At 37.4% G+C, this 12522-nt stretch overlaps 2 protein-coding genes across 4 annotated transcripts; one reads left to right on the plus strand and one right to left on the minus strand.

The window, feature by feature from the left end:
- The first annotated feature begins 334 nt into the window (after window positions 1-334).
- On the plus strand, window positions 335-1784 carry LOC149406519 (uncharacterized). Of its 3 annotated transcripts, XM_089627928.1 has the most exons (4): window positions 335-780; window positions 888-1097; window positions 1329-1381; window positions 1514-1784. In XM_089627928.1, exons 2-4 carry the CDS (start codon window positions 908-910, stop codon window positions 1721-1723), a joined length of 453 nt encoding a protein of 150 aa, XP_089484054.1. In that variant the 5' UTR covers window positions 335-780; window positions 888-907; the 3' UTR covers window positions 1724-1784. The 3 variants fall into 3 exon arrangements, 2 of the variants coding, with proteins under 2 accessions (XP_089484054.1, XP_089484049.1); XR_016301583.1 differs by lacking the exon at window positions 335-780 and having other exon boundaries at window positions 806-1097; window positions 1470-1568; XM_089627923.1 differs by lacking the exon at window positions 335-780 and having other exon boundaries at window positions 806-1097.
- Window positions 1785-2727: 943 nt separating this feature from the next.
- On the minus strand, window positions 2728-3443 carry LOC149406520 (uncharacterized). The gene is made up of 2 exons (XM_089627325.1): window positions 3036-3443; window positions 2728-2955 (listed from the first exon to the last, which is right to left on the minus strand). Exon 1 carries the CDS (start codon window positions 3371-3373, stop codon window positions 3047-3049), a length of 327 nt encoding a protein of 108 aa, XP_089483451.1. The 5' UTR covers window positions 3374-3443; the 3' UTR covers window positions 2728-2955; window positions 3036-3046.
- Window positions 3444-12522: the final 9079 nt, after the last annotated feature.

Consider the following 12522-nt stretch of genomic DNA (forward strand, 5'->3'; position numbering starts at 1 on the left):
AAAACAGCTTGTCATGATATTTTGACATTTAAATGTCATATGCAAAGCATGAAATTTATTGTCATATTTTTCGAATAAATCGTTTCTACGAAAATCTCATTTTCCACGGAATAAAGAACGGGAACACGAAATCCCATTTCTGGAGTTGCATTGGACGAATTTCAGTAATATTGCATAATAAAGAAAATAAGAGATTTGTTAACAATTGGCCATTCTTTAAGGGGATTTTAAAATAATAGTCAAACTACGAATTTATTAGGGATATAGCCCATATTAAATTAGAGTCCCTAAAATACCCTTAAGAAAAAAAACCATCCTCGAAACCTCTGTCAAATTCAAAACCCGTCACCCCAATCTCCTCCGACTCAGCGATCCCAAGTTCGCCCTCCGCCGCCGAACCCTCCTCCCAATCTCCGCCTGCGCCGCCTCACCCTCCTCCCAGACATGCTTGTAGCCTATTTCCAAAGGCACATCGACGACGCTCCGCCAGATTCGACACCGTCGCTGAGATCGGTCGCTGCCATGGTGCCGATGCGAAGCCCCGCTGGTGGTGGGTCTTCCGGCGGTTGGGCCGGTGGTTCATCGAACAGTGGTGGTGGATGGAGGGATCAAGCCTCTGACCGTGATTTCGCCTTCATCTCCACCTCGTAAACTCCGCCGGAGTTCGTTGCGACTCTTCTCGCGGCAGATCCGGCAATGGCGGACGTGATCGTGACGACAGAGGTAGCGAGGTCAATAGCAGAAGCAACGACTATCTCGAAGCTTCTTTGCTTCTCTCAGGTCTTGGCCTTCTCTTTCTCTCCAGCGAACTCATTCTTTCTCTCTCAGTTTCTTATGTTTTTTTTTTTTTTTTTTTTGCTGTTCTGGTTTGGTTTTACTGAGTGCAGAAACTGTATCGCACTATCAGATGAGAAGACGAGGGTTTCGTGAAGATTTGAGAGGAGGGAAATCGTTATCGTTTCCTTTCCAGAGAAATGAGTTTCAGTCCAGAGGCGATGTCAATTTCGTCGGTCAAGCTTTTCTTCAGAGATTTCAAAATCCAACCATTTTTCTCAAGATTTCTTGTGATGGTGACTTCTTGCTCCCAATTGTTGTAGGTACGTTCTCAATATTCTCTCTTTAGAAGAAATAGAAAGCTCATGCTTTCTTTTTATATGATTGGTAAAGCTAAAGAACCATGTAGTTAAATCATCATAGTGTAGTTATTCTTCTTCTGAATACAAAGTGTGAGATCCGATCTCTTATTCACGGAGAAGAGAAAATAAATCTTTGGCTGTTATTGTAGAATTCCATGGTCACAGTGTTTGAAGAATTTGCTATCTTTGCAGGTGAGTTTGCTGTAGAGAAACTAATAGATGTTCATTGGGGAGATGAAAACGAGGTGATTTTAGTGCGGCTTAAACTATTTTTCACATGATTTGAAATTTAAGGTGTTGAATTTGATATCTTTTTGTTCTATCTGATAGTAGAGATGTTACTCGATCTTCGCTTACCTTAGGCAAACATTGAGCAGGAACCAGAGGAGTCGTGGACTCCAGAAACCGAGCGAGCAAAGCGACGAAGCGGGGTCTTCGATTGGCATGGCCCGTACGGCCACCTCGTTGCGAGGAAGATCCGGGACTCTCTCCCCGGAGAACAGCAAAAAGGAGGAAGTGAGGGCACAACTGAACAGAGGAGAAGTGCCGGAATATATCGACGTTCATTGCCTGGCGGGACTCATTAGTTTAGTAGAATTTTTATCTCAAATTTATATTGAATTTATCCAACGGTTATATTTACCATAGAAACGAATGATTTTCTGTCGGATTTACTGTCATCGATTGTTCACAGAAATAACTAGTAAATCGTATTTACTGCTAGATTAACTAGTCTTCATCTTTGATGTGAAAATGAAAGAGAAAAGCGATATAACAGTAAATCGGATTTACTATTATATTTACCATAGAAACGAATGATTTACTCAATGGTTAATATGATTTACTGTCGGATTATTAGTCCTCGATTGTTCACGGAAATAATTAGTAAATCGTATTTACTGTTAGATTAACTAGTCATATTTACCATAGAAACGAATGATTTACTCAATGGTTAATATGATTTACTGTCAGATTTTTAGTCCTCGATTGTTCACGGAAATAATTAGTAAATCGTATTTACTGTTAGATTAACTAGTCATATTTACCATAGAAACGAATGATTTACTCAATGGTTAATATGATTTACTATCGGATTGTTAGTCCTCGATTGTTCACGGAAATAATTAGTAAATCATATTTACCGTTAGATTAACTAGTCATCATCTCTGATACTTTTCCTGTTAGATTAACTACAAAATATTACGGTAAATAAAATTTACTTTTGTTCTTGTTATGGTAAATAAGATTTACTATTGTTCTTATTACGGTAAATAAAATTTATTGTTTTCTTGTTACGGTAAATAAGATTTACTATTGTTCTTGTTACGGTAAATAAGAATTACTATTATTCTTGTTACGACAAATAAGATTTAATGTAGTTTTTGTTATTGTTAATTAGATTTATTAATTTTTTTTGTTATAGATGATATTATTTACTATGATAGTTAATAATATTAACCTAAGGGTATAATTGGAATATTGGAATGTTGTCATGCTAAATTGGTTATTTTCCTAAATATGTTAATAGTTTGGCTATAATTTTAAAGTAGGGGTGTCATTTTGGCTAGTTCTTTAGCCGGCCCAGAAAATAAAGGTACTCAATTTTTTTTTTTTCTAAAACAACATTTAAATAAGTTGTTTTGATTTAAAGGAAGTAATCTGTACATCATGGTTTGCGAATATAAAAGTTGCTCTCTACTTCTACATCTAATATATATCTCCTATTATTCTAACAAAAAGGAAAATAAATACACAATAGATAATGAAAAATTGAAAAAAAAAGAGATCACAAACTATGTTTCAACTTCACTTTCTTTCCCTGCCAAAAAAAAAAAAATTGATTGTCGTTAATATGGCTATTAATATCATGTTAATATTCGAATCACAGAAATTAATTACCATGATCGTCTTCAATGAAGAGCCGTGAGAGAAGAAGTCTCCTTGGATCCGAGAGGCGAGCACGGCAAAACCGGCCTCGAGAACAGCACGAAGCTCAGCTCCGCCGAACTGGCTCCGTTCGCCACGGCGGAGACCTTCCCGTCCTTAGCCGCTCCGATGAGATCGTCCTCGCCGAGATGCAAATCCTCTTCTCTGATCTTCAAGACCTGGAGGTGAACGAACTCGTCCTTCTTCCGCCTCCACCGCCCGACGGACCGCGGCGATTCCGTCTCCTCCGACGAGCACGCGCTCTCGAGATCGATCTCCGGCGATGCTTGGAGCAGATCGTTCGTCGTCATCTTCGAGAAATAGAGAGTTGTTTGGGAATCGAGAAATGTTTCGTAGTTGAAATTCTGACCGCTTTGCTTGGGGGCTTTATATTGCGACTCGGACTTCGAGCGAGAAAGTTCTGTTGGTTCACACGTGGCGTCGTTATTTATTTAACGGAGTCGCTCATATATTTTTATTTATTGTATTCTTATTTAATTATTTATAAGTTATTTAAGTTGAATTCGAGAAACATTTGGGCTTTTGCATTTTAAAATGGGATTATTCCTAAACTATGACTTTCACAATAGTTTTGGACCAAAATCCAATATCTCTAATTTAATCCAAAAACATGACTTGCTTTTTTACACAATTACGTTTTTATCCTTTTATTTCTTTCAATTTTTTCTCATTGCTTTTTTTATCCTTTATTTCTTTTCTTCTTCTGCGTTTCTTTTCTTTTTCTTCTTCGTTCAAAATCTCTCTCTCTCTCTCTCTCTCTCTCGCGTCCAAAAGAAGAAGAACTCCGTCGAGGCTTATCACGGGGGTTTCAAACCCCTAAAATTAGTTTGGGGTTCTCGTGGTTTGTCGCCGAGTTGAGCGAGGAAGAAGAAGAACGAGAATTCGGGAGAGAGAGAGAGAGTGAGAGTGAGACGGAGTTGAGCTCGCGGAGGAAGAGGAAGAGAACCCACCGAGGAGACGAGAACGCCGCGCGTCGCCGTGGAGACCGACCGGGAAGCGAACGTCGGGAAAGGAAGAGAACCCACCGAGGATAGTGAATTTCACAGGAATTGGGTAAGAAAAATCTGAAAATTTCTGGGTCTTCGTTGAAGATTTATTGACATTGATGTCAATAAATATGCATTTTTATTGACATTAATGTAAATAAATCTTCAACGAAAACCCAGAAATTTTCAGAAACTTTTCAAAATTATCCAGAATCAAATCTTCAACGAAAACCCAGAAACGTTGAAGATTTATTGACATTAATGTCAATAAATATGCATTTTTATTGACATTAATGTCAATAAATCTTCAACGTTTCTGGGTTTTCGTTGAAGATTTATCTTCAATGATTCTGGAAAATTCATTTGAAGATTTATTGACATTGATGTCAATAAATATGCATTTTTATTGACATCAACGTCAATAAATCTTCAACGAAAACCAAGAAATATTCAGAAACTTTTCAAAATTATCCAGAATCCCGAGAATCATTTTTTCTTTGATTTTTTAACTTTAAAAACCACATAAATTCTACGCGGAATCCATGGCGGGCTGTTCCGGCGGACACTTCGAGGTCGCCGTAGCCGGGATGGCCATGGGCTGCTCTTCGGCGGCCATGACCGTCGTTCCCAGGAGCTTCAGCGTCGGAGATTATTTTGATTATTTTGGCCGAAAAATCAGGGTATGTTCATTAGAAATTGGGGGTTTTGATAATCTTGAGAATTGTTGATATTGTGAGTCGATTTTGTGTTTGGAATTATGTTTGGGATTGTTGATTTGGGCTGTTTTCGAATTTTGGATGAATTTACCATGGATTTGCTGATTTTTGGACGTGTTTTGGACTTGGCCGTGAGACTTGACCGTGTATGCTGTTTTTTTTTTTTTGCCGTGTGTAACTGAGTTGTTATGAATTTTGTTTGGTCTTTTTTTTTTTTTTTAAATTAATGTCAATAAACATTGGAACTTATTTGTATTAATGTCAATAAAAAGTCACAGTGAGTTATTGAGGGTATTTTTGTACTTAAAGAAAATAGATAGTCATAGTTTAGGATTAAATTGAACTTATTTGATTTTGGTCCAAAATCATTGTGGAGGTCATAGAATAGGAATAATCCCTTTTAAAATAGGTTGACAATTATTTCGCTAGTTGTTGAGCGTAAGGAAATTCTCTGAGGTATTAAAAAATAATTAAACGTCTGACTTTTTTTTTCAAACACATAATTTTGAAGGCATAAATTGTTGACTTTTTGAAAAATACATTTAAATCAGAAAAGAAAATAATATAAAAACAAATATGGTGATCTTGGTGTGTTAAATGACGGAGCTAAAACTAATTACGGCAGTTGCCGTTAAGTTACACAGGACGGCCATTCGTGCCACGTGTAAGTGGGCTCCACGTTAAATATTTGATTATGCCGAAAGAAGATTTATTAATAAAACGTTGGGTTAAATTAATATTGCGTTTCTGTTTGGTTACCATCAAAATGCCTCTACGTGTTCAGGGGTGTTCGAATTTGGTACAACTAGGATATCCAATTACCACATGAACATGATTAACACCAATGTTTTTTTTTAAGATTTAAAAAAAAAAAAGACAACAATGTTTTTCAAATATAATAGGGATCCCAATATAATATTAGTCTCGCACGGTGAGAGGTCCCACGTGGCGGAACCTTGGTCGTTGGTCCCAAGACAGTCTGGAGAGCTATCTTCGGACACGTGGTTACGGTCCAAGTGTGCGAAAATTCTTGACCCTTTGGAAATTTAAATAGGTGTAATTAACAAATAATTGAAGATTTGTCAACTTCAGCGTCTACCCCGAAATCGAGTAGTTATTGATAGGTTCGATCTTTGATGTGGAAAATATATGCATGTGTCATGTTCGAGAAATAAAAAGTGATTTTATTTTGAAATAATCATAAAGTTTATTAATGATGTGAAAAGCTAGATGATGATAAACTATAACTATTGTAATTTACCTTTGCTAATCGACAATGATGGGCTTCACGGCACGATAAATATATGGAGAAATCACAGAAATATTTTAAAGTGCAAATTGTTTAATATCATAGCTATTTCAAAAATAATAATTTTCAAACTATAAACCATATTTGAAATTATTTTCTTATAGATAAATTATAAACAACAAACAGAGAGTTAGATAGAGTCCTAATTATAAACAATTTTTTTTAAAAAAAACAATATACATAAACATCAAGAAAAATATTATTTTTGCGATCAAAATTTTAGGCACGCTGTTCTTATAATAAATTTCAAATATTCATTATCAAATGTAATTTTCATCAGCGTGTGGTTCAGTTTTTACCCGATTAATTTTAAATATAAATAATAAAATTACACGTAGCGCCCTGCACTGTTTTGATTAAAATATGATTTTACATTTTTTTTTGTAATGATTATGTAATTATTGTCCAAATAAAACTAAGAACAATTTTTGGAAGACTACTACAGATAGATAGAAAGATCAGCCGTATAAATGCAAAGAGCCTAAAAGGAGATGGAATTTTCAAGTGAAAACCGTGATTAATAGTGATGAGATTGAATATGAAAAGGGCGTGTGAGGTTTGATTTTGATGAGCTTAATTATTGGACGCTCTTGGCATGAAGTAATTCTCGTGACCCAAAAGAAAGAGCAGTAATTTAGTATATTTTGAATGCAATGCAAACTTTGTCTTTCGTGATAAACACAAAACAAACATTTTTTTTTAAGCACAAAACAAACATTATTAAAAAATTTATTATGATACTTATTATAAAATTATAGTCACTATCAATCGCTATATCACAATCCACGCAACGGGAAGAAAAGGATCATATCAAATAGTTTGTCTCGTTGGAGTTGTGTACGTTACACCAACCAACCAAGCCAAGTGTCGTTGAAATATTTGGAGACATTCGGTTTTCGGACATAAACATGTTTAGCCAAATTGGTCATTAGACGTGCTTCAATGCCTTGCGACATCTTTTGTTTTTTTGGATAGTTGTGTTTTATTTTTGAGTTTGAACCAAAGTTTGGGGTGAGTCAAGCTTAGCAATGGAGCAGGGAAATAACTATACAAATTATCTTAAGCCAATGTTATATGCACCAAGATCTCTATTTTTAGAGAGGATATTAATTTTAAGATTGTAAATAATTGAGTGCGGTAATTATTTAATCAATTTCAAATTTGATTTAAGGAAATATCAAACATTTAATTTATATTGATAAATTAATTATTTACTAAAATTAGCATATATTTACCAAAATTATTGTATGTAAAGACAATCATGTAAATACTATTTGATTAATGGTGTCACGTCACTAAATGTGGTTAGATTTTAAACATGCTTATAACGTTAGCTAGATTGTAATCTAACGCTTCAAGTGGCTTAGTCCGTGTGATTTTTCTAAATAGTTTGTGTTTCTTAAAATTGCTCTTTTTAGTTTTAGAGTTTTGGCTAGCTTTTATTTTTGCATTTTGTTTATTTAAGTATTGATGCTTTGTCCGATATACTATATATGATAGTTTTTATGTTTTGAATATGATTCAGACATCTATCGGGTTCTTAGTTCGAGTATTTTGGCAGTTCAAACACTCGATTTTTTTTCATGGTTTATGGCCCTCGAACACATTGGTTCATAATTAACATTTGAGGGTCTTTTGAAAGAGCCGATGAGTTTCTCGACTCTTAATGTGGTCATACTGTGTTCGTTGAAAGTTTTCACAAGATATGTTTTCATCTAATTCTAGTTTTGAATAAATATTATCATCAGGTCTCATTCTACATTGTTAAAAGATGTAAGGTATTTGTACTTGTTAACATCGTTCTCTGGTTAAACACTATGAATCAAGCGTCGTCTGATCTATGGCCAAATCTTATGATCGCACATATATTGAGAGATTGTGAAGTCGTTTGCTAGTCTATTTGTCTCATCAAAAGTAGTTTTCGGGTTCGTTTTATCATTCAAGATATTCGGGTTCTTCGGTTCCGTCAAGCCCATCGTGTCCTTCGGTTCCTTCGAGTTCTTTGAGTTTGTCGAATGCTTTGAGTCATTCACCTAAGAAAACGTAAGCTTAGAGTGGCGATGAGGGTTTTTCCACGGCACGTTCTCCGACGCTCAACATCAATCTGATTGTGGTGTTGAGGTGGGTGATATTGAGCTTATATCTAAGGATTTTAGAGAGAGAAAATGAAGTTTTTCTCCAAGTTAGAATGACTTGCCTTGTATCTTGTGTAGGTCTGATATTTATAGGTGTGTCTTGAGGTTATGATGATGTGACCGAGGAGAAAAGTCTACTGAAAGCCTTGGAAATTGCCGAGAGTCTATGTGTTGACTTCCCAAAAACGTGAGACCGAATATCACCATGAGACTATCGGAATTGTGTTTCCCGATAGTTCATGAGATGGCTGGTCTGCATGCCGAAGGTCTGCACGTCGAAAGCTTCATCACGCCGAAGGTATGGTTCTTGCTAGACCTCGCCTAGGATCCATCTCGCTGATAGTTTATGAGGTGGCCAATTTACATGCCGATTGTTCATGAATGATGGTCTACTTCGCCAAAAGAATACATTCCCAATGGTCTAAGCCTTTATTTTGCCGGTGGTGCCGATGGTTCAGAGATGGATTAGACAATTAAGGTTTGTTGTCGATGGTCTATTTCTCCGATGGTTTTCACAATGCCACACTGAAGATCTTCTTTGCCGAAGGTTCATGTGAGCCTCGCTGATAGTCTTCATGATATCACGCCAATGGCTAAGTTCTTCAAAGATCCGAAGTTGGCGAAGGTTCTTGTGAGCCTACTGATAGTCTTATCTCGTCCATGGTTTTATCTCCATTTATAGCTTTATGAATTCACGCCATGGGCAAAGTTCGATGAATATATGAAGTCATCGATAGTTCTTCAGAGCTTCGCGCCAAAGACATGGCCGAAGATTCGATGGTCTATGCTTATATCGTAGTTCGAGTTCTTTGGTTGAAATCAGAGAACGACGAATGAGTTGAAGATTTTATTGATGATCCTATGAACATGTGTCATCGAGGTCCTCCTTAACGACAGTTTGGACGCGAGTTTAGCACGAGCTCTCGCTGATGGTGTGGACCTTGTCTATCAACGCCGATAGTCTTGCTTTGCCAAAGGTTTGAGTCCTATCAAATCTCGCCGAGAATTGCTACGAGACCATTGTCCTCAAAGGTTCGCCAATGGTTTTGAGGGGTTCAAAACCTTGCTATAGTTATTCATTTAGGTGAGCACCTTTATGTTTGGCCGATATTTTTCCAATATTGAAATGTTTGCCAAAAATCTATCCTGGTACCTAGCTCGATGAGTTATCCTCGGTTTTTTTTTATCAAGTTCTTGACTCAAGAATTCTATTTGGTAACTAGCCTCGATGGATTTTGTTCGTGAATTTGTCTCGGTGACATTTTTGATGACTCAACTACTTTAGGATTTTAGCTCGTTTAATTATTTCAAAAATTTAGTCTAAGAATCTCACAATGTAATTTACCTCGATATCTTTGTTCATGATTTCATCTCGATGGCATTCTTGATGATTCGACTTTAGGATTTTAGCTCGTTGAATTATCTTAAGTCGTTGGTGTAAGAATCTTACTCTGTAAGTCACCTTGAGGTCTTTATTGAGTCTTTTGTCTAGGATCTTGTCTTATAGTTCATGTTGTGGGGCGTCGCTCGAGACGTCATCTCAAAGTCTTCCACGATTAAATTTGGTTTACGGAATTTTGTGAGGCGTTGACTAAAGTCTCTTCTCAATACATCGAGTCAACGGGCTTTATGGTTAGAGAGATGATCTAGTGCTTCATGGGCCTAATTTTTTAGTGGACCATTAGTTTCATATTGCGAAAAATAACAGCGTAACATTAACCACCAGTTTTGGGTGCGACTTGTACGGAAAACTCATAGCGCTTCTCTTCCTGGTACTTTTCCCTACATTGGTTCTTTGACGTTTTGAGACTGTGGATCTCGATTTTTTTTTTGTATGTGAACAACTTTTTTATTTATTTATTTATTTATCCCCCTCCCCCTTTTTCCAGGAGTCTTATGTGCCCTTGTTTTATTTTGGCTTCTCATTAGATCTTATTTTGTTTTATTTTGCAAGAGGAAATCCAATGAGATTTTTAGGTCCTCGAACACCGAAGCTCAATTCTTTTACCGTGGTCATTAGAGCCCAAAGCTCATTTCGTTCACAGAGGTCAAGTTCCTTATTAGTGAGTAAAATCCTAGTTTTCTCTTTTTCTTCTTTTTCATTTTAGCTTTTTTCCTATTTTTGTTGTTGCAATTTTCATGCATCTTGTCTCTCTTCCTTTTCATTGATTGCTCTCAAAAACCCCATTTATGACAATAGAACCTGCATGACTCAGTCTTTTGATGCTCATACCTGGGCTACTCTTATTGCAAGAACCCCCAACGCGGAGCGGGGAGATGAAGCAAGTGAGCCCACAACGCTTTGATGATGTCCATCAGCGCTCCAACCTTCGATGAGAAAATCTTCGGCACCTGAACTTTTAGCGTCAGTTTCTCTCGGATTTTTGACAAATGGGCCAAAAATTGATGGGTCTTCAGTGATGATGAGCTCCACATATAGGTCTTCGGATGGATTCAACTCGGCTGCCGGAGAATGTATGTTTTTATTTCTTCGTTATCCCATTTTTTGGGTGTTATTTACCTTGTTTGTTTACTCCGTGCATGACTACTTTTGCAGTTGATTTATTGTATACCTCTTTCGATTATATACATCATGTGGCATACATCAATTGATATTTTTGGATTTTGTGTATGAGTGGCACATATGCATACATGCTTAGAATCTGTACTGTTGCACATGAAATCTATATACATATATTACAAGGATATGTACATATTTGTCAATAATTTTTTACGGAAACTTTGTGGGAATTTCATGAAATTTCAATGTATTTAGGTCATTGGGAATCTAAGACTTCTGAAAACTTCACGGCTTTACTCTAATCACTTGGGTAAGGATTTTTGGTGGTTTATGTGTGTGATTATTTTGATATCGGATATTCTTATTAGATATGTGCAATTTTTTGAATTTTGGATGCTGAATTCGTTTGTCTTCCCGTGGCTGTGTTGCGTCTCATTCGCTCACTGATTCTTAGACCTTTGAGATATTCGTCAACAGTGATGTGCTGGGTTGCCCGCACCATGAGTTCGGTCATCGAAGTCTGTATCTCTTTGACTTGGGATATTATTAGAAACTCGTTCAAAGCTCGTTAATGAGGAAACAATCACGTCATTGTCGTCGTAATTTCCCACCTTATTCGACTTGTTGGTGAGTCGAGTGAGATTTTTCTGGAGGGATACGTCTATCCCTTGCTTGATTGACCATAAATGGGATTTCTCCTTCTTTCGAACTCGCGACTTGGCAAGTGCGTGATGAATCGGCCTTGTAGATCATCGAATGAGTGAACCTTTACAAAGTCTCTGAAATCACTCGAAGATGGTGCCCATGAAGGTGAGACGGAACGCTTGTCGCATGGTTATCGACGACAATCTCTTCATTCTCATCTTTTAATGGGTCATTCGGTAGGTGGAAGTCGCATACGATCTCTTCTACGAGTACGTTCACGGTAAATGGGGAAGCCGTACTCTTTACCAAGTTTCGGACTGCGGGTGTGAGGGTCTGCACCGGTCTCAGCTCTCGAATTTTGCCCCTTAGCCCTTGGATCATCCTTGTCAAATCGAATTCGTCAGATGGTGTTTCCATCAAGGTGGGTCACGTCGTACGACCCATTTCATTGGATTCCTTGTTGATGGAAGATGGTTTCTACGGCTGGTCAAGTTGCGGACATCGGCTCCATTTTCACCAGCTCAATGTTGTGGTGGGGATTTTCCATTGTGTGTTGAGGTATTGCCTAAAGTCTAGATTGCGTTGAGGTGATATCGAGACATCTATTCTCTTTGTTGTGAGAATATTTGAGTGTCTCCACTGTCTGCATCTTCTCCTCGACTTGGTCAGGCGAAGGCAAAGTGAAAAGATAGTTCGTCCATAGGATCAGACATTGAGTGCACTCCCGGGGTAGTTGTGATTCCTTTGCCTTGGCGACTCACGAGGGCGAGATGCTACGCGTCGAGGTGCTCGAACCTCTTTACGCCGGTCTTGTGAGGAGACAGTTACTTGGTTAAGCATCTTGCGACGAGATTGTATAGTGATTGCGCCATAGGTCCAAAGTTTTACTTGTGAAAATAAGAGATTGTCGTTTGGAATTCATGATTGTACTCAAGAATCCACTTCTACTAGCACTAAAATGTTAACGGAATCATACATGGCCCGATTTAAGGCCGAAACCTATTATGGCATGTGGATTGGGAGATGGTGAAGTCATTTGCTAGTCGATTTGTCTCGTCAGAAGTAGTTTTCGGATTTTATTTTATCTTTCGAGATCTTCGTGTTATTCGATTCCTTCAAGCCGTTCA

The sequence above is a fragment of the Urtica dioica genome, chromosome 1 (assembly GCF_054948205.1).
Source record: "Urtica dioica subsp. dioica isolate 48M chromosome 1, U.dioica_male_clone48M_v1_H2, whole genome shotgun sequence".
Taxonomy (NCBI): Eukaryota; Viridiplantae; Streptophyta; class Magnoliopsida; order Rosales; family Urticaceae; genus Urtica; species Urtica dioica.

Excerpts from the sequence above, each read along its gene's own strand:
- LOC149406520 (XM_089627325.1), bottom strand. The coding sequence starts at position 3,373 with ATGACGACGAACGATCTGCTCCAAGCATCGCCGGAGATCGATCTCGAG.
- LOC149406519 (XM_089627928.1), top strand. The coding sequence starts at position 908 with ATGAGAAGACGAGGGTTTCGTGAAGATTTGAGAGGAGGGAAATCGTTA. Across the intron at positions 1,098-1,328 it reads CTTGCTCCCAATTGTTGTAG|GTGAGTTTGCTGTAGAGAAA; the intron begins GTACGTTCTCAA and ends CTATCTTTGCAG. Across the intron at positions 1,382-1,513 it reads ATTGGGGAGATGAAAACGAG|GAACCAGAGGAGTCGTGGAC; the intron begins GTGATTTTAGTG and ends AACATTGAGCAG.